The sequence below is a fragment of the Pseudorasbora parva genome, chromosome 8 (genome assembly GCF_024679245.1).
Source record: "Pseudorasbora parva isolate DD20220531a chromosome 8, ASM2467924v1, whole genome shotgun sequence".
Classification (NCBI taxonomy): domain Eukaryota; kingdom Metazoa; phylum Chordata; class Actinopteri; order Cypriniformes; family Gobionidae; genus Pseudorasbora; species Pseudorasbora parva.
In genome coordinates this window covers 20,209,600-20,229,369 of record NC_090179.1, presented here as the reverse complement: position 1 = coordinate 20,229,369, position 19,770 = coordinate 20,209,600, and the positions used below count along the sequence as shown (strand labels likewise).

Here is a 19,770-nt window from a genome sequence, read left to right as displayed (position 1 = left end):
AATCAATTTTAAAGCCACAAGTTTGGATATTGACAGAACTTTAACCTGATTTTTTTTCAGAGTCCTCCTGGACCTAAGGGCAACCAAGGAGATCCAGGGATTTGTGGGGAAGCTGGCTGCACAGGTCCAATGGGCAGCCAAGGGTCAATGGGTGTTGGGCAACCAGGGGAACCTGGAGAGAAAGGAAGTTTGGGAGTAGTGGGCCGGCAAGGAAATCCTGGAGAACCAGGTATAAACTGATGTTAAAGGGATACTCCACCGCTTTATTATTTTTTCTAAATATAACTATTTTATTACCTTAACTAAAACGAGTTGATACATATAGCACCTCTCTCATCTCAGTGCATGCACTTGTCTTACTGACACGCGGTGACGATCTGATAGCATTTAGCTTAGCCCACTAAGCCCAGTTCATTCACTATGGTACCAAACAGAGATCAAGTTAGAAGCGACCAAACACCTCCATGTTTTCCCTATTTAAATACAGTTACATGAAGAGTTGAAGAACCAAGTATGGTGACGCAAAATAAAACGTGGCGCTTTTCTAAAAAGGATTACTATAATGTATGGCAGATTAGCACTTCTGAGAGTACTTCAACTCAGCGCAGTAAAAAGTCCCACCTGAAAAATCCTCTTCACCTATTGACGGAAATGAGAGAGGGAGGATTTTTCAGCCGTAACTTTTTTCTGCGCTGAGTCAAAGTACTCTCAGAAGTGCTATTCCGCCATACATTATAGTTATCCTTTTAAATCCGCATAGAAAAAGCAGCACGTTTTATTTTGTCACCATACTTGGTCATTCAGCTATTCGTGTAACTGTATTTAAATAGGGGAAATGTGGAGGTGTTTGATCGCTTCTAACTTGATCTCTGTTTGGTACCATAGTGAATGAACTGGGCTTAGTGGGCTAAGCTAAATGCTATCAGATCGTCACCGCGCCTCAGAGAGATTAAGTGCACGCACTGAGACGAGAGAGGTATATATCAACTCGTCTTAGTTAAGGGAATAACATAGTTTAATATGAAAAAGCGGTGAAATATCCCTTTAAAAATATGTGATGTTAAAAATAAAATATGGGATGTTACTGAATAGTTTAAAGAACTATGTAGAAGATATTGAGTAGCCTAAAGCTCACACTCACAGTTGTATATAAACTGTACATAATAAATAAAACATTTAAAAAACAACAACATTTAAATACTTGATTTTAACCATAGGTGAAGCCCATAAAAAACACCAGGGAGTTGGAATACGTATACAAAGCAATCATAGGCCTTTGTAACTCAGTAGCAGGTGATCACTAGTGGTATGAAGGAGAAATTATATACTTAATTACATAACTCACACAGTTTCAGAAAATCTCATGTTAATCTAGAGTGCATCCTCCATATTTCAGAAGAGTCTTTACTTTTATCATATTTTAAAAAAGACAGATACACTGTACTGATTCTCTCCGAACTTCTGATGTTAAGGTCCTGACTCTCTTGATGGGCGTGATCTTGCTCTCGCTCTGGTTGATGTGCACAAGAGCTCATCCGGGAGAAGTACCCATACAAGGATTTCCGCCCTTTATGACCTCATACAGGGTTTTATATTTATATATATATATATATATATATATATATATATAGTACAATGTACAATGTGCAGTACAATGTGACTAACCAGAATAATCAAGGTTTTTAGTATATTTTTTATTGCTACGTGGCAAACAAGTTACCAGTAGGTTCAGTAGATTGTCAGAAAACAAACAAGACCCAGCATTCATGATATGCACGCTCTTAAGGCTGTGCAATTGGGCAATTAGTTGAAAGGGGTGTGTTCAAAAAAATAGCAGTGTCTACCTTTGACTGTACAAACTCAAAACTATTTTGTACAAACATTTTTTTTTCTTCTGGGATTTAGCAATCCTGTGAATCACTAAACTAATATTTAGTTGTATGACCACAGTTTTTTAAAACTGCTTGACATCTGTGTGGCATGGAGTCAACCAACTTGTGGCACCTCTCAGCTGTTATTCAACTCCATGATTCTTTAACAACATTCCACAATTCATTCACATTTCTTGGTTTTGCTTCAGAAACAACATTTTTGATATCACCCCACAAATTCTCAATTGGATTAAGGTCTGGAGATTGGGCTGGCCACTCCATAACATTAATTTTGTTGGTTTGGAACCAAGAATTTGCCCGTTTACTAGTGTGTTTTGGGTCATTGTCTTGTTGAAACAACCGTTTCAAGGGCATGTCCTCTTCAGCATAGGGCAACATGACCTCTTCAAGTATTTTAAAATATGCAAACTGATCCATGATCCCTGGTATGCGATAAATAGGCCCAACACCATAGTAGGAGAAACATGCCCATATCATGATGCTTGCACCTCCATGCTTCACTGTCTTCACTGTGTAATGTGGCTTGAATTCAGAGTTTGGGGGTCGTCTCACAAACTGCCTGTGGCCCTTGGACCCAAAAAGAACAATTTTACTCTCATCAGTCCACAAAATGTTCCTCCATTTCTCTTTAGGCCAGTTGATGTGTTCTTTGGCAAATTGTAACCTCTTCTGCACATGCCTTTTTTTTAACAGAGGGACTTTGCGGGGGATTCTTGAAAATAGATTAGCTTCACACAGACGTCTTCTAACTGTCACAGTACTTACAGGTAACTCCAGACTGTCTTTGATCATCCTGGAGGTGATCATTGGCTGAGCCTTTGCCATTCTGGTTATTCTTCTATCCATTTTGATGGTTGTCTTCCGTTTTCTTCCACGTCTCTCTGGTTTTGCTCTCCATTTTAAGGCATTGGAGATCATTTTAGCTGAACAGCCTATAATTTTTTGCACCTCTTTATAGGTTTTCCCCTCTCTAATCAACTTTTTAATCAAAGTACGCTGTTCTTCTGAACAATGTCTTGAACGACCCATTTTCCTCAGCTTTCAAATGCATGTTCAACAAGTGTTGGCTTCATCCTTAAATAGGGGCCACCTGATTCACACCTGTTTCTTCACAAAATTGATGACCTCAGTGATTGAATGCCACACTGCTATTTTTTTGAACACACCCCTTTCAACTAATTCAACTAATTGCCCAATTGCACAGCCTTAAGAGCGTGCATATCATGAATGCTGGGTCTCATTTGTTTTCTGAGAATCTACTGAACCTACTGGTAACTTGTTTGCCACGTAGCAATAAAAAATTATACGAAAAACCTTGATTATTCTGGTTAGTCACATTGTACTGCTATTATTTTGAACAAGACTGTATGTATATATATATATATATATATATATATATATATATATATATATATATATATATATATATATATATATATATATATATATATATAATTTTTATTTTTATTTGGCCATGTTTAGCAGTGTAAATAAGTCAGAATGCATGGAATTATGCATTCTAAGTGCATGAAATGCATGATATTATGCATTCTAGGTAAATAAGTCAGAATGCATGAAATTCTTCCCCCTTTAAATATTACAGTTGCATCCCACAGGTGAGAAAGGATCTCCAGGAGCAGTACAAATGACACCTGGAGACCCAGGTGTGCCTGGATTGCGTGGTCCACCTGGTCTACCAGGATCTCCAGGTAAGCAGAGGGGATGAAAGTCCTGGCAGATGGACAAGTAGATTGAGAGCAGGATGTACAATGGATAACCATGCATTAATGTATGTTATAGGTAATGAAGGTTGTGCTGGGGTTCAAGGATTCCCGGGATTGTGCGGGTTAAAAGGAGAGAAAGGACTGTCAATACCAGGAGTTCCTGGATTTACTGGTCCCAAAGGTGGGTAAGAAACTTAAACAAATAGAACAAGCCAACATAATCAACAAAGATTGTTTCTGGTAAATTTACAAACAGCATTCATTAGTTTCAAATTTGACTAAATATTATGTTTTGCATCCAATTTTCTCTTGGCTGTTTAATGTTTAATGTGACTTCAAATGGTGCCACTCCTCTCTGAGCTCAAATACTTCTTATTGTTGCAGGTGATAAGGGTGTGAAAGGGAAGCCAGGTCCACCTGGTTATGGAAGTGTAGGCCGTCTTGGCCCTCCAGGACCACCAGGAATGCCAGGCCTAAAGGTCAAAGACTTTTTATATAGTGCCCATTTGTATAGACCACTTTCAGTTTCATTGTGTGTTTTTGTCCTTTTTGGAGCGTGACACTCCCTGGTCACTATATGTTTATGTTGTACTGAAAAGTATAATAGTTCTCAAAATGACTTAATTTGTGTTGCTCAGAAGAAAGAATGTGATTAAATTATGACAGTTTACATCAAATTGTTTGTCATGATGTTTCCATCATTCTACAGTGAAATTAGCAAAAACTAATTTAATTGAGACGACCTGTACAGTTGGTTATTTTTTGGTTGATACAATCGACTGCATCGACGCTTATAATTAGTCGACGTCAATATTTTTAGTCGAATGGGTTGGGTACAATATGACATTTTTATTAATACCGGTACTTTAAAAATACAGCACTCTAATAAGAACAGTATTTCTTAATTTACATTGATGTCTGATAGCAGGAGTGAGGATGTGTGTGAGTTTTTCTTCCACCATTCACTATTAGAAAATTAAGTGCGGTGCGGCCGGGACGTGCTCGTGCTGCCGGACTTTCTCTCAGACAGATTGCAATCAGTTTAGCAGTTTATTGGGTTTGAATGATCAAACATATGTAAGAATGCACGTCCTGGCGAGTATCCAGATAAACACAGTCACTTTTGTGAACGTATACAAAGTTGAGTGAGAAATCGTGTGTTACAATGAATTAGGTCCGTGCAGCTCTTAAAGGGCCGGATATAATATTCTGTGATTTAATGTTAATAAAACAACAAGAGAAAATAGAAAATCACCTCATGCTTGACTTTAATATATTTATTAAGAATCAGTGTATCAATTCAGTTTTGGTATCAATGTGTTTTAGTCTGGTATAAGTCATAATTTTGGTATCATGACAATACTATTCTATATAGAAAGTATTTGCTGATATTCTCTCTCTTTGTTGTTGGTTTAAAAATTTGTACTTTTTAGCTTTACCTTTTGTCAAGAGCTTGTTTACATTTATATTTTTATAGTACACTACTGAATGCCAGATTTTGTTACAGATTAAATTATGTTTTTTAGTAAAATTGTTGAATTAATTGGTATAAAAATAGTCATTAGTGGCAGCCCTAGTACAGTTGTATTAAAAAAAAAAAAAAAAGTAACTATTTTAAATTCCATTCACAGGGCGAAATAACATTCGGCTCTCCAGGGCCCATGGGTCGGCAAGGCCTGCCAGGAGATGAAGGGTGCCTTGGGTTACCAGGAATCTCTGGCCCCCCTGGATTATCAGGATGTCGAGGTCAAACAGGAAGGGATGGACCACCAGGGGACTATGGTTGGTGGATTCCATGCCAATGCATTTAAGCAAGCACAATTCTTCCCTAAGGATAATGCAATATACACAGCTATACATGCACATAAAATCTCTGTCCTTCTATATATCAGTCCATCTCTCACCTGCAGAGTGTTCACACAGGTGCACAGGGTCTTGATGGTTTACCAGGAGAGGCTGGTGTTCCAGGATGTTGTATGCCAGGAGCTAAAGGTGACGAAGGGCCCTCAGGCATCAGAGGACTAGACGGACCTGCTGGTAAGAAAATCCCATATTTTTAGAAATTAACTTTAATAAAGTAAATTAATTGATCCAAATACCAATTTGTTCAAATCCCCACAATGGTGTCCACTCTTACATATATTGTCTTTAGGGCTGCAAGGGCTGAAGGGGCCACAAGGTGAAACTGGATCACCTGGACAGGGTTTACCTGGTGTACCAGGTGTGATTGGGATACCTGGGAAAATTGGACAGGCTGGTTTGGTTGGTATCCGGGGCCCAAAAGGTTTCCATGGTCGGGATGGTTCTCCAGGCTTTCCAGGTACTCAACTTCCACGTTTTTGGAACATGTAGAATGGTCAAACAATGAATTACCAGGTACTATTATCCAAAACACAGCAACCAATTTAAGCATTTCTAAGTGCTTTGTTTTGTTTCAGGTACACGAGGAGATCAGGGGAGTCCTGGAATGTTTGGTCCACCTGGAATAGATGGAAATCCTGGACCACCAGGTGTCCCAGGACCCAAAGGTTCAAACAAACACATATAAATCTAGCAATGATTTTTGTTTGCTTTTTTCTCTTTTATATTGGGGAAATTAGTCATATTATAATGATCTCTCATTAGGTTTAATGGGTAGGAATGGAGGGCCTGGCGACACAGGAAAACCTGGGGTACCAGGAGACCCTGGAACCTGTGGTCCGAAGGGAATGTCATCAAATGTTATGTGTCCAGGGGATCCGGGTGACCCTGGCCTACCAGGTGACTCTTTCAACATCTGGTTTCCACTTATGTTAAATATGCAAGCCGTTGTATACATACATTACATACATATACATTAAATGTGTCTCTTCCTCTATATATAGTATATATTTTGTAAACTCTACTCTGTTTATGGAACTGCAACACTTCTCAGACATTATATTTAACATCCTCTTTGTGTTTTAGGTCTTCTTGGTCTACCTGGCTCTAAAGGAGAATTAGGATTCCCAGGCAATTATGGAGAATGTGGGAAGAATGGAGTTACAGGATATCCTGGTCCACCAGGTATAGATGCAGAAAATCCAAAACTTTTGTGCCCACATTAAAACATAGTCCATATATACAAACCTTCTTTTTTGGTCAGGCCCTCCTGGTGACCCTGGCCAGAATGGGCTTCCAGGATATCGGGGTCTCGATGGAAACTTTGGGGATCCAGGAGTTATGGGGTTTCCAGGCAAGTTCATACATACTCATCAATCTAACCCTTGTTTCAAAACCATGATGATTCAGATAAGCCATTTCACATATGCAAATTTGTTTCTCTCACAGGAGTGAAAGGCCAAAAAGGTTTACCTGGTGTTCGTGGGGTGACTGGAACTTCTGGTGTCCTAGGGCCAAAAGGACCAAAGGGGATCAAAGGTGAACCCAGCCCACCTGGGCCAGGGCTTCCAGGACTCCCTGGAGAGAAGGTATCAAAAAAGTGGCACTTGCCTTCTAAGCCAGGACCCTAACCCACAACCCACTCTGTTAATTCATTTTTCTTATTCTGTTAGGGTGAGCCAGGATTTTCAGGGGGTAGAGGGAGAAAGGGTGACAAGGGTATATGTGGGATATATGGGCTCCCAGGTTTCTCAGGGGTTCCTGGGGAAAGAGGTGAAACTGGAGTACCAGGAGATCCAGGTATTCATATATAAAATTTTATCCTTTTAATATATTCCATCACTTTTTCAAAGACACATGAAGCATTATCCTATTATCCAATCTCACATTGTTAGGACCTCCCGGAGCTCCTGGTGATGACGGTTTAGATGGGGTTCCAGGCCCACCTGGATGTGAAGGGCCCTGTGGTCCACCGGGTACAATCCTACCTAACATTAAATTACCCCTTTCTGTTAAATGTATTGTACCTTGTTATGTAAAATGTAACTTTCATGTAACCAACAACACAAATATATATTCTGTAAAACATGATGAAATCACACGACTGGTTTATTGTTTTTCCCCCCCAGTGATATATCGCTATGTTTATTAAGGTTTTCCTGGTTCAGCTGGAGTTCCTGGGCCTTCAGGAACTCGGGGAGATCAAGGCAGAGATGGCATACCAGGATCTGCTGGAGATAAAGGAGATAGAGGGTGTAAGTTATCATAAAAACACACATTCACATGAAGGAATATTCTTATTAATCAATCTTGATTTTATTCATTTAGGCACTACGAATGGGGATCCTGGCCCATCCGGCATCAAGGGAGAGAAAGGTAAGTCCATGCGTAGAAAGCCTACTCTTCTAATATGCAGATCATAATCACTTATCCATGCTTACACTTTATGTGTATGTTTAATTTCAGGTACTAAAGGCTGTTCTGGACCCCCTGGGCCATGTGGGCCACCAGGTCCCTTCGGCCCAGCTGGGGATATTGGTCCTCCAGGAAAAAATGGAGAAATGGGGCCACGTGGGTGCCCAGGTCCCCTTGGTAACTGTATCAGTGGTCCAAAAGGGGAGCGAGGACCTAATGGATTACCTGGCCCACCAGGTGATTAGTTGTCTTTGATTATTAGTGGTGCTTGCTAATAACCATTGATAATACTTAAGGTTAACATGTTTGCTGTGGCTCTTTGCTTTGGATCTGGTTTTGCTCAAAAATTACTTACCCCAGTGTACTTGTTACAAACATAAATGATACCTCAAATGATTTTTTAGAGACTTACCCTGATTTTTACATGGTGTATGGTAAAGATACCTAGAGGAAAACATAGAGACTTGGGCGTGGGTTCTTTTTTTGGCCTAAAACAATAACACAGCAACCACCCATAAGACCCTTGCAACAAAAATGCATTAAAAGCCATTCAGGAGACCTGCAGATTCTTAATGAAAGGTGTCATATTTATGGTTCTTGCAACATTTATAGTGCTTGGCAATATTGATATTGTTTAATCTGCTGTTAATTACTTGATTCTGTGTGTATTTTTAAATACAGGTCCCAGAGGACCACGTGGTCCTCCTGGCAACCCTGGTCCAGGCCTAAAGGGAGATAAAGGCAGCATCGGGCCCCAGGGGCTTGTGGGACCACCTGGTTGTGCTGGTGATCGGGGTGTTCCTGGTGAACCAGTAGGTGGACACAAAAGGAGATAAATGCAAACTTTGGTCAACTAGATCTCTGTCAATCTATTGATGTACTGTATGCTTTTATGTTGTCTACTTTTAGATTTTTTGATTTAAGTCTGCATAACAAAGCAGAAATATTCCATAATAATGACAGTTTGCTGAAAAACAAAAATGTCTCAGGTTACGCATGTCACCACTGGCACGACAATGAGTATAAAAGGACACCTTTTTTTACAAGTGTAGGTTGCAGCAGGGATAAGATGCAGAATCGGAACTTCTACAACAGACTGGTTTATTAAACACGTGAACAAAACAGCAAACAAACACCATAGGCTAACATAACAAACGTAACAATGGAGCAGGAGTGCAGGGAAGTGAATCGAATATAAAGGGAGTGCAAACGACGAAGACCAGGTGCAGGAAATCCGGGGAGAGAGGGAGAGATGATGACGGAGTGAGTTCAGGTGTGGAACAAGGAGGTTAATGGGAAACTGAGTCCAGGACAGGCATGGATTGGAACCCCCGTGTAATACGTTAGAATACCCACGCCTTCATGCTGAAAGGATGAAGTAGCTTATTGGCTAAGATCATCCCTAAGTTGCATATGAGGAATGTGATCATAGACCGGAGCTTCTCGACAACAGATGCCTCAACAGGATGCCTCTAAAGAGAGGAAGCTTAACTACATTCATATTCAGGACAACATCCAAGGAGGCTCACAGAAAGCCTAACGCTCAAAACTTCTGATCAGACAGTCCTGAAGAGTGGATGACTCAAAAAAGAGGCCCATCAAGGGCAGTATCAAGAAAGCTCAGTAAGAGCTAAAGAACTCAGATTAACTTTCCCACAAAGATCTGTAGAGTAGGCTTCAATATATAACAACTCACAATGGGAGGAGACCTAGCAACACTCCACACTAAGGTCAGTAGCCAAGAAGGCTCCCAGAGAGCCTAAAAGCTAGTGTACTACCCTTCCACCTAACCAAGCTCTAGGAGTGGAGGCATCAGTAAGATGACTCTCTAAATCAAGAGGAGACCTAAAAATGCTCCACGCTCAGGACATATTGCAAGGAGGCTCACTGAGAACCTACAACTTGGCAAACTTCCTGGCTGAGCTGTAGGAGCAGAGGCCTCACCATGATGACTCTATAAATCCTGGCAGTAACCAAGGAGGCTCAGAGGGAGCCTAACAACTTAGCACTACCACCTGGTCGAGCTCTGAGGACAGAAGCCTCAGCATGACAACTCTCTAAAGTTAGAGGAGGCCTAGCTACATCCAACACCCAGGAAAGCTTACTAAGGAGGCTCACAGAGAGCCTAACTACTTGGTATTGCTATCTAGGTGGAGCTCTGAGGAGCAGAGGGCTCTACAAAGCAACTCTCTATAGCAACACTCCGTAGTACAGGCAGCAACCAAGGAGGCTCAGAGGGAGCCTAATGACTCAACACCACCCCCTGGTCGAGCTTTGAGGATGGATGCCTCAACATGATGACCCTCTTAAGTGCCCAGGACAGCTTATCAATGAGGCTCAAAGAAACTTGATATTGTTATCAAGGCAGCAGCTTGATGCAATATTAAGCAGAGCTTAGGGGAGCGGAGGCTTCTAACAGATCTACTCTCCATAGCGAGAGGAGGCCTAGCAACGCTCTGGCTAAGTGCAGTAGCCAATGAGACTCACAGAGAGCCTAAAAACTTAGTCCCTGGCTGAGCTCATAGGACGGAGGCCTCAGAACTCTGTCCTCTACGCTCAGAACAGCCTACCATTGAGGCTTTGCAAAGCCTAACAACTCGGATTCCCTATTCCTGTGGAGCTCTAGTGGAGTGGAGGCCTAACAATGCAGCAGTCAAGGATAATCACAGACAGCCCGACAACTTGGCACAGCACCACTACCTGCTGACCAACCAGCTCTCCCCAGAATGGGGACATATGACATGCATTAAGGAGGCTTTTTTGCCAGCTCATATGGGAAGCAATCAGCGCATGCACTTACCATAAAAGTGGATTTTAGAAAGTTCACAAACATTTGCCCTTCAGTATAATACCATCTAAATGGAAGGATCAAGTGCCTGCTATACTTTCCCTGCCCCATATTCCTCAGAAGTAGAAATAACACATTTCTATACATAACAATAAAAATGTTCTTAGAAGAGGCGACATCATTCCACCCATATGCATGTCCTAAATCCCTCAAAAATGGGGAAAACACAAATGGAGCCTTTCATTAAGAAAACTTCCAAACACATTGACTCAGCACCCTCAAGAGATAAATGTGTGTACTCCTCAAATGTGTGTACTTCATGAAACGCTGGGAAAAGCGTTTCTCCATCAAATTCGCTCCTAACACATACTCAGACATGTCTGGCTATCACCAAACCTTTTATCACCAAAAAATTAACACTGGTCTGGGAAGACTGCTCTGTATTTTCTACTGCACAAGAGGCATGATCAACGAGCATTATTTGAATGACTGTATGCAATTGGATAGTCCTTTAAAGTGGCATGTGTAAAAATTGAGGTAAAAATATCCTAAAAATGACCTACACGCATCAAAAGATTGAGAAAACAGGTCGAAGATGTCATTAAAAAAATGTCAAGTTATAGTGCTGCAGAGATATCAACCTTAATTAGCAGTAGCATTACTAGCCCCGGCCCAACAGGTGTCGTAATACCAGTCACGGCCATGGGAGGCGGTATGCGGGCAACAAAACCACCAGCCAACCTGCAATACACAAATAACTTGCACGGCTTGTGGGCGTACTTGAACCTGATGTCAATCGTGTGAAAAGTACAGCCCACTACTTCATTTCAGTTCAGGGAAGAGAGGGGACGGATCGCCGAAGCCCTTGGCCCTTTGAATGTATCTGATATGATAAAAATAGCTGCTTTACCTGACCGGAAAAAGCAGAAGTGCGCGTGCCCGGCGACTGTGTCCCATCCCGTCATAATAAAAGTCCCGGTACTCGCGAGCCGTGTGTTTGTATAACAATAGCTCCAGCGGCCGTGCTCAGCCCCACAACACTCGTTCCTGCTCTGCTTTACACTACAGAAACGTTAATAACCGCATCCATAAACATGATTCCTATTTTTCACCGGCTGTGAGGTGAAGACCACATGTCCCAAAATACTGCGCTCACACCTGGCGTCATCAAAATATGCCTTTGTTCAGAATAGGCGCCCTCCAGTGGACGGAAAGTTGCATTGTGCACCTTTAAACCAATCACAAGAGGCATGATTAACAGGCAACAACCCATTGTTCCTTTATCTGTCATCGTGTTAAACCCGCCAATAGCATGCCAGGTGGATAAGCCAGTCTGAGATTGGTTCCTGAAAAATGGTAACAGAAGCAGTAGACATTAATGTGCGGGTTTCCAGACCTCCCAAAGTTACAGGGAGAAATCAAATTGCTGGCAGATAAGGCTGGGTTTACTCAGTCTAACACAGTCAAGTAAGAGGATGACGTATACTCACTAGTCCTTTTATACTCACAGTCGTGGCGATGTCATAGGTAATACTGAAAATCATCTTTAATATTTAGATTTTTAGTTTGAGCTTTCTTTAATAATAACAGAACTGATGTTAACAGAACTGATCAGAACTGAGTCTGATTCTATTTCAACTGTTGTTGAATAAAAGCCATCCTATAGGACATTGTGGAGTTTGTTGTTAGATCCAGACCTAGGATAAACTGTAATGTTTTCAGGGGAGAGATGGATCTCCTGGTTGCAAGGGTCTGAAAGGAAAAATGGGGCCATTGGGTTGTGTTGGACCAGTTGGTAAGAAATCTTAAATGAATTGTAATTTAATGTAAATAAATCTCCAATTAATTAAATAGGTTGACTGGTAGATAAATATTCATTTTATTTTATTTGTGCTTTACATTTTATGTTTTTTTATACTCATATTATAGGTCAAAAAGGAAATTGTGGCCCAATTGGGCTTCGTGGATTAAAAGGTTGTAAAGGATCTCCTGGAACTAAAGGTGATCTCTCATATACAGATATACTAATATATTAAAAATGAAGCCAGAATCAGAATTTTTTTCCTCTCTTTTGTAATTATTTAGGACCAAAAGGTTGTGATGCTGTGGCTGAGGTAATCTCTAGCCACGGTGACCCTGGTTTGCCTGGAGAAGTCGGGGCGAAAGGAGAACCAGGAGAACCTGGACCTAAAGGATTACAGGGTGAAAAAGGTACAATGGCACAAACATAATGATCTAATTTTCTCTGATGTTTAATGAATTCATCATGTTATTTGCATAATTACCCACCTTTTAGGACTGGAAGGTAATAAGGGAGATAGAGGTGCAGACGGAGGTGTTGGACAAAAGGGGAGCTATGGACCGAAGGGAGACACTGGCCCACCAGGACAACAAGGTAAGCCTTTAAAATGGTACAACTAGAAGTTTGGACATTTCTGTTTGAGCTATAGCAAATTATTTGGTTGGTAAGATTTTTTAATGTTTTTGAAAGAAGTCTGAGTCTCATATGCTCATCAATGCGCAATGTATTTAGTTAGCAATATTGTTAAATATTATGGCTGTTACAAATAACAGTTTTAAATGTACATTTTCAAATGTAATGTATTCGTGAATTTTCAGCATCATTGCCCTAGTATTCAGTGTCACATGATCCTTCAGAAATCATTCTACTTCTACTTATATCTTAAATCTTCTTATATCGGTTGAAAACGGTTGTGCTGCTTAATATTTTGTGGAAATTGTGATATATTTCAGGATAATAATGTCATTCATATATATATATATATATATATATATATATATATATATATATATATATATATATATATATATATATATATATAATTCTGTGATATATATAGCAGGATTCTTTGATGAATATAAAGTTCAAAAGAACAGCATTTATTTGCATTAGATTTTTATTGTTGTTGTTGTTGTTGTTGTTAGGTTATAAATGTATTTACTCTTTTTGAATGAGTTGAATGTATTTTTGGGTCAAATGCCATCAAGTAAAAACAAACATTGTTTGCCTCCTAAGGTCCTCGTGGTTTTCAAGGCAAAATGGGTGCCAAGGGCTCACTGGGTCCTCCTGGGGAAATATTAAAAAAGGGGGCAAGAGATGGATTCCTTTTTACCAAGCATAGCCAGACTAAAGATGTACCAGTATGTCCGGTTGGATCAACAAAACTGTACTCTGGATATTCGCTTCTCTTTATCAATGGAAATAACCGCGGGCATGGACAAGACCTAGGTAAGAAACACAGACAGAACTTTCATACAACAGCTCACATATGAATGCACATAATGAAAATGGATCGCTGTGATTCGCTGTGATTGTGCGTTTGTAGGAACTCTGGGCAGCTGTTTGCGAATGTTCTCCACCATGCCTTTCATGGTCTGTAATCATAACGACACTTGCCGCTACGCCTCTCGAAATGATTACTCGTATTGGCTGTCTACAGACATGCCGATGTCTGCCGACGAGGAGTTGATTTCTGGAGATTCATTGAAACTGTATATCAGCAGGTAGACACAGAGCCTCAGTACTTGCGTTATTATACTGATGTTCTTAAAGGCTGGGGTAACAGTTTGTAAGTCAGTTTGAATTAAATTAAAATTTAATTAAATTGTAAGGCATCAGTGGATAGATTATATGATAAAAATTATAAAAACAGAAGAGTTCATCTCTCTCTCTCTCTCTCTCTCTCTCTCTCTCTCTCTCTCTCTCTCTCTCTCTCTCTCTCTCTCTCTCTCTCTCTCTCTCTCTCTCTCTCTCTCTCTCTCTCTCTCTCTCTCTCTCTCTCTCTCTCTCTCTCTCTCTCTCTCTCTCTCTCTCTCTCTCTCTCTCTCTCTCTCTCTCTCTCTCTCTCTCCCTCCCCTCAAAGGTGTGCTGTGTGCGAGGCACCCGCTAATGTAATAGCAATTCACAGCCAGACCATTAATATCCCAGAATGTCCCAAAGGATGGCATCCACTATGGAATGGTTACTCCTTCGCAATGGTAAGAGGCAGCCATTTTTCTATAAAGTATGGCAATCATGACATCATGAGATAAAAATCAAAGATTTAGTCCATGTTTGTTAGCTTGGATGTAATTTATATTCTAGTTTAGCTTTAAAAGTTGACAAAGTAAACATTTAGCATCTAGAGTTCTTAATTAAAATTAAAGCAAAAACTTGTCCCTATTTTATATACTATTTATATACAGTTGCAAAAAAAAAAGTATGTGAACTGCTTGCAGAATCTGTGAAAATGTGAATAATTTTAAGAAAATAAGAGAGATGCCATAAAATGCATGTGATTTTTTTTTTTTATTTTTATTTAGTGCTGTCCTGAATAAGATATTTTATTTTATTTTGACAATAAAAAATAGTTTAACATTGGAATTCAAGACAAAAAAAAAGGTTTTCAACCATTGATTCTTAATACTGTTTGTTTTTACCTGAATGATCCACGGCATTTTTTTTTTCGAGTTTTGTGATTGTTGTTCTTGAGTCCCTTGTTTGTCTTGAGCAGTTAAACTGGCCAACGTTCTTCAGAAAAATCCCCCAGCTCCTGCAATCAATCAATCAATCAATCAATCAATCAATCAATCAATCAATCAATCCATCTATCCATCTATCCATCTATCCATCTATCCATCTATCCATCTATCTATCTATCTATCTATCTATCTATCTATCTATCTATCTATCTATCTATCTATCTATCTATCTATCTATCTTTTTCTCCTAGCAAACGGGGGCCGGTGCAGAAGGTTCCGGACAGCCCCTTGTCTCACCCGGATCCTGTCTGGAAGAATTCCGGAAGATTCCATTCATAGAGTGTCATGGTCGTGGCACCTGCAACTTCTATCCTGATTCCTACAGCTACTGGCTTGCATCACTTGACCCTAACAGAATGTTCAGGTACTAGAATTCACAAGGTTAACATTTTTTTTTATTGAATCCACTTAAGATTAAATGTGTATTTTTTTCTTCTTCTACGAATCAGATTTGACTCTTGCAGTGGCTTTGTTTTTAAAATACTGTTATATTAAGTAAACAACATTACGAATGAACCTTTAACCTTTTTTTATTCTTGTTCAACAGTATGCCAACCCCCCAGGTAGGAAGAGAGAAAGACATCATCAGCCGCTGTCAAGTCTGTATGAAGCAGTAGTCTTGAGGTCAGAGGTGACCTTGTTATGAGCCTTGAACTATAAACGTTCACTTGTCAGTTTTCAATGACTTGTGTAATGTGGGTGGGATTGGTGAAGTCAGCCCTCAAGTGTTTCACCCGGAAACAACTAGATATGAGTGAGTTGTTATTATGTTTGCTGTTGCCTGATACAGTAATGGGTGGAGCAACTGGTCATTTTTTAAACCCTTTCCAGCCAATCAGAACTTCTGGACACGTTTAAGGCTGGAATACACTACAAACTTTTGCTCAGATTTTACGATTTGCTGAGTCGACAATAGTTGCGCAAGTCTGCGCCAGTCTGCAGTTGGAGTTAACACATTTCACAGAAAATCGTGTAGGCTATGATAGGCACAGACCTTTCTAGCTCCATGATTCCATTAGTCTGAGGATATCACGAGTCGTTTTTAGAACACATATCGTCATACCCTACTGAATCCGAAGCTGTCCTCTATCTACTAGTGATGCAATAATATACAATACAAATACAAAAGTTAATTAACAGAACATGAGTAACAAATTGGCCTCAATATTTGACTCATGACTGATGTCAGAAGGTCTGGACTCCATTGCAGTTTTCAATGGTCAAGGACCCACCAAGTGGACGTTTGACTGACATGCAACCCAACCAGTCACATTTTGTTTTGTTCCACGTCATGTTTAGGGCCGTGAAAATGTAAAGTCGATGTTCCTGCAATAACAGACCGGCGTGCATCTATAAATTATTCATTCATGAATATTTTTCAAGTTTACTGCAACAATGGAGACGTGAACTTCACATACTTGTGAAAATCCAGCGTTTAGTTGATCACGGTTCTTCTTCCACAAGGGAGTTTGAAGTCACGACATTTGTTTCCGGACGGACCGTTAAAGAACGCAACACACAAGTCTCGCGGACATCCTGTAGAATTCAACCAATCAGATGAGGACTTCAAAACTCTTGAAGTGTTTCCAGATAAGCGTGCCATATGCATCAGACGTTCAGACAACGGTCCTTGGGCTGAGACATCAGCACTGATAAAACATCTGACTGTTGTTCCAGTGCTAAAGCAGATAAAATACAGCGCAGTATAAAGCAGATACAAGCTGAAAGTAAACATTTTGTAAACATAGAGGACCACAATGGAAGTACGCCTATCCTCAACAGTTTTGAAATGTTGAACAATCTTTGTACAATTTTTTGGAAAGTTAAGTCCATACTGACCATGTCTACCTACCCAAGGCAAAGTGCACTTTGTCTCAACAATTGCTACGGTCATCTCCTGCACATTCATGTTTGTTTCAACCGTCATGCACCTTCTAGGAACAAGGCGAGTGTTTCTGTGTGAGTTTGTTGTTTACGGATTGACTGAAAGTCTGGTAGTGCATGATCCTCAGCCATTTAGTGAAAGAAGCCCAGTTTTGTTGTCAAGTGTATCATGCCTAGTGTTTTTAAAAAAGTTGTGTAGTGTATTCCAGCCTTTAGTTGATTCTAACTTTTTTTAGGAACAAAAACCAATCAAAGCAAGGGATTCCCTTTTAATGGAAGTTCCTTATTTTGGATTTGCTTTATCCTAAATCCAAGGTACCAGCCCAGTGTTTGTCATTCATTTCAGCTAAGTATTCTTCAGCGTTTTGTCCTTCTTCAAGTGTGTCCTGTTCAGCACTTATAAACGTGTTTTCTCTTAGATGTACTTATAACTGATAGGGCAAATCAGGATTTGAGGCGACTTCAGTTCAGCTACTTCTCATTACTATACAGCTTGTATGCTCTCAAGTATAACTATTTTTCATTTGTAGTTAATTATGAATGAATTTTGTGTGTGTGAAATAGCAGTTGTAAGCCATTAGAAAATCCTGGCAAGATTCAAACATGCAGTGAGAAGCATGCACTGAATAATAGTTTGAGCTCAGGTTGCTCATATTGAGCATAAAATGTATATTTAATTCAGTATTTAAAATGAATAAAAACAGAATAGTTCATCTACACTTTAGCAATGCTACTGAGAAATAGTTTAGTAATTAAGGTTTAAATACTTTAATATGAATTGTTAACTAATACACCTTAATGTCTTCCCAAACTAACACTCTATAAACACATATAATCTACAAACATACAATAAACAAAAAATAATACTTAGCAAATAACTGTCAGCCTTCCCAATTCCAAATGCATTTTATAATATACATCCTTAAAGGAATTGCGTAAATATTAAGTAGATCCCGGCTCAAGTGTCTTGGATGTGTCTGAAGCATTGTGTGCAATTTTCATGCTTATGATTTAGCTAATTTCTGTCCACTTTTGTATACAAATGCATTGCTATACATCTACTTTTCTTTTAGAACTTTATTCAAGAAAGAATCAAATTTAGTTTCTTAGTGTACAAAGCTTATTTGAGGTTTTGCAAAACATATTTAAGCTTGTTCATATTTAACTCTGAGAGACTCAGAGAGTTAATGGTGCTATTAGTTAGATAGGGAAAGAAACTTGAGAGACGTTGAGAGGGACAAAGTGTGTATATATGTGTAGTCATTATGTGAATTCACCAGACGCTCATCATAGTATTGCATTTCCTGATGAATCATATTCAATTTAAACAGGAATGGTGATTAATTATTAAACGTAAAAGCTTAGCAATGCCAAATCCATTGAGAAATAATGAGTATACACTCTTAAAAGTAAAGGTTCTTAAATGGTTCTTTGGCAAAGTGTATGGTTCCATGAAGAACCTTTAATATCCAAAGAATCCTTTCCATTGCACAAAAGGTTCTTTGTAGTGCAAAAAGGTTCTTTAGACTATAAAATGGTTCTTTAAAGAACCTTTCACAAAATGGTTCTTTGGGGAACCAAGAATGGTTCTTCTACTCTTCTACATTTTTGGTTCTTCCTGGCACCTTTATTTTTAAGGGTGTAGTCTAAAAAATGTATACAGAAAATATAAAACTGCCTCCATATTCTGCTTTGTTGCAGGTCTGTTACACTCAGTCAAGAATATATTTCCTGTCTTTTTCCGTACTGAACTGTAGGAAAGCAGAACTGGCTGAAAGTGTGATTTGTGTGTCCATATGAATTACAAATACTGTTTTGCAGTTTCATAATTGCAACTAAAACCATGATTGCACACATTTAGTTTTGAAGTTAATGGCCTCTTTTTTTTGACTGCAGTGTTTAATAGCTCGGGAACAGTAAAATTGAAAATGCTATAATGGTTTTGGTCAAAAACAATGTGTAAATATTGAATATTTCTGTAGAAATTGTATATGATCACAATCTCAGTTCTAAGTTTGAAATGGCCTAATGACACTTTTTTGTCCCCCTAATTCAGTCCATAAATAATGCTTATTGTGTTTGGATGTGTAGTAACATTGCACTAATTGAATAAATAATATTTTGAATGAAGATGTTACTCATGTCATCTGTCCATCCATCCATCCACCTTTCCATCAATCACAAACCACACACCCACGCATTTATCATCCATCCACCTCTCTGTTGGTCTGTCTGTCCCCCATCCACCCATCCATCCATCCATCCATCCATCCATCCATCCATCCATCCATCCATCCATCCATCCATCCATCCATCCATCCATCCATCCATCAATCCATCCATCCATCCATCCATCCATCCATCCATCCATCCATCCATCCATCCATACTCCTTTCCATCAATCACAAACCACACACCCACCCATTTATTATCCATCCACATATCCGTTGTTCTGTCCATCCTTCCATCAATCCATCTATCCATCAACCACAAACCACCCACCCATTTATCATCCATCCATCCATCCATCCATCCATCCATCCATCCATCCATCCATCCATCCATCCATCCATCCATCCATCCATCCACCTGTCTGTTGGTCTGTCTGTCCCTCATCCATCCATCCATCCATCCATCCATCCATCCATCCATCCATCCATCCATC

The 19,770-nt window shown here is 39.6% G+C and overlaps 1 protein-coding gene across 1 annotated transcript in view; it reads left to right on the top strand.

The window, feature by feature from the left end:
* col4a3 (collagen, type IV, alpha 3) overlaps positions 1-19,683 on the top strand; it is a 65,171-nt gene extending 45,488 nt beyond the window's left edge. The window contains exons 26-52 of the mRNA XM_067450302.1: positions 61-229; positions 3,509-3,601; positions 3,693-3,797; positions 4,001-4,095; positions 5,248-5,398; positions 5,540-5,653; positions 5,769-5,936; positions 6,055-6,144; positions 6,242-6,376; positions 6,563-6,661; positions 6,741-6,830; positions 6,926-7,065; positions 7,150-7,276; positions 7,372-7,452; positions 7,630-7,731; positions 7,805-7,852; positions 7,943-8,128; positions 8,573-8,703; positions 12,402-12,474; positions 12,609-12,680; positions 12,765-12,890; positions 12,976-13,074; positions 13,717-13,929; positions 14,027-14,204; positions 14,564-14,678; positions 15,413-15,585; positions 15,769-19,683. Coding sequence (XP_067306403.1) covers positions 61-229; positions 3,509-3,601; positions 3,693-3,797; positions 4,001-4,095; positions 5,248-5,398; positions 5,540-5,653; positions 5,769-5,936; positions 6,055-6,144; positions 6,242-6,376; positions 6,563-6,661; positions 6,741-6,830; positions 6,926-7,065; positions 7,150-7,276; positions 7,372-7,452; positions 7,630-7,731; positions 7,805-7,852; positions 7,943-8,128; positions 8,573-8,703; positions 12,402-12,474; positions 12,609-12,680; positions 12,765-12,890; positions 12,976-13,074; positions 13,717-13,929; positions 14,027-14,204; positions 14,564-14,678; positions 15,413-15,585; positions 15,769-15,838 — 3,243 coding nt within the window. The 3' untranslated portion in view covers positions 15,839-19,683. The remainder of the gene's footprint in view (positions 1-60; positions 230-3,508; positions 3,602-3,692; positions 3,798-4,000; positions 4,096-5,247; positions 5,399-5,539; positions 5,654-5,768; positions 5,937-6,054; positions 6,145-6,241; positions 6,377-6,562; positions 6,662-6,740; positions 6,831-6,925; positions 7,066-7,149; positions 7,277-7,371; positions 7,453-7,629; positions 7,732-7,804; positions 7,853-7,942; positions 8,129-8,572; positions 8,704-12,401; positions 12,475-12,608; positions 12,681-12,764; positions 12,891-12,975; positions 13,075-13,716; positions 13,930-14,026; positions 14,205-14,563; positions 14,679-15,412; positions 15,586-15,768) is intronic.
* Positions 19,684-19,770: the final 87 nt, after the last annotated feature.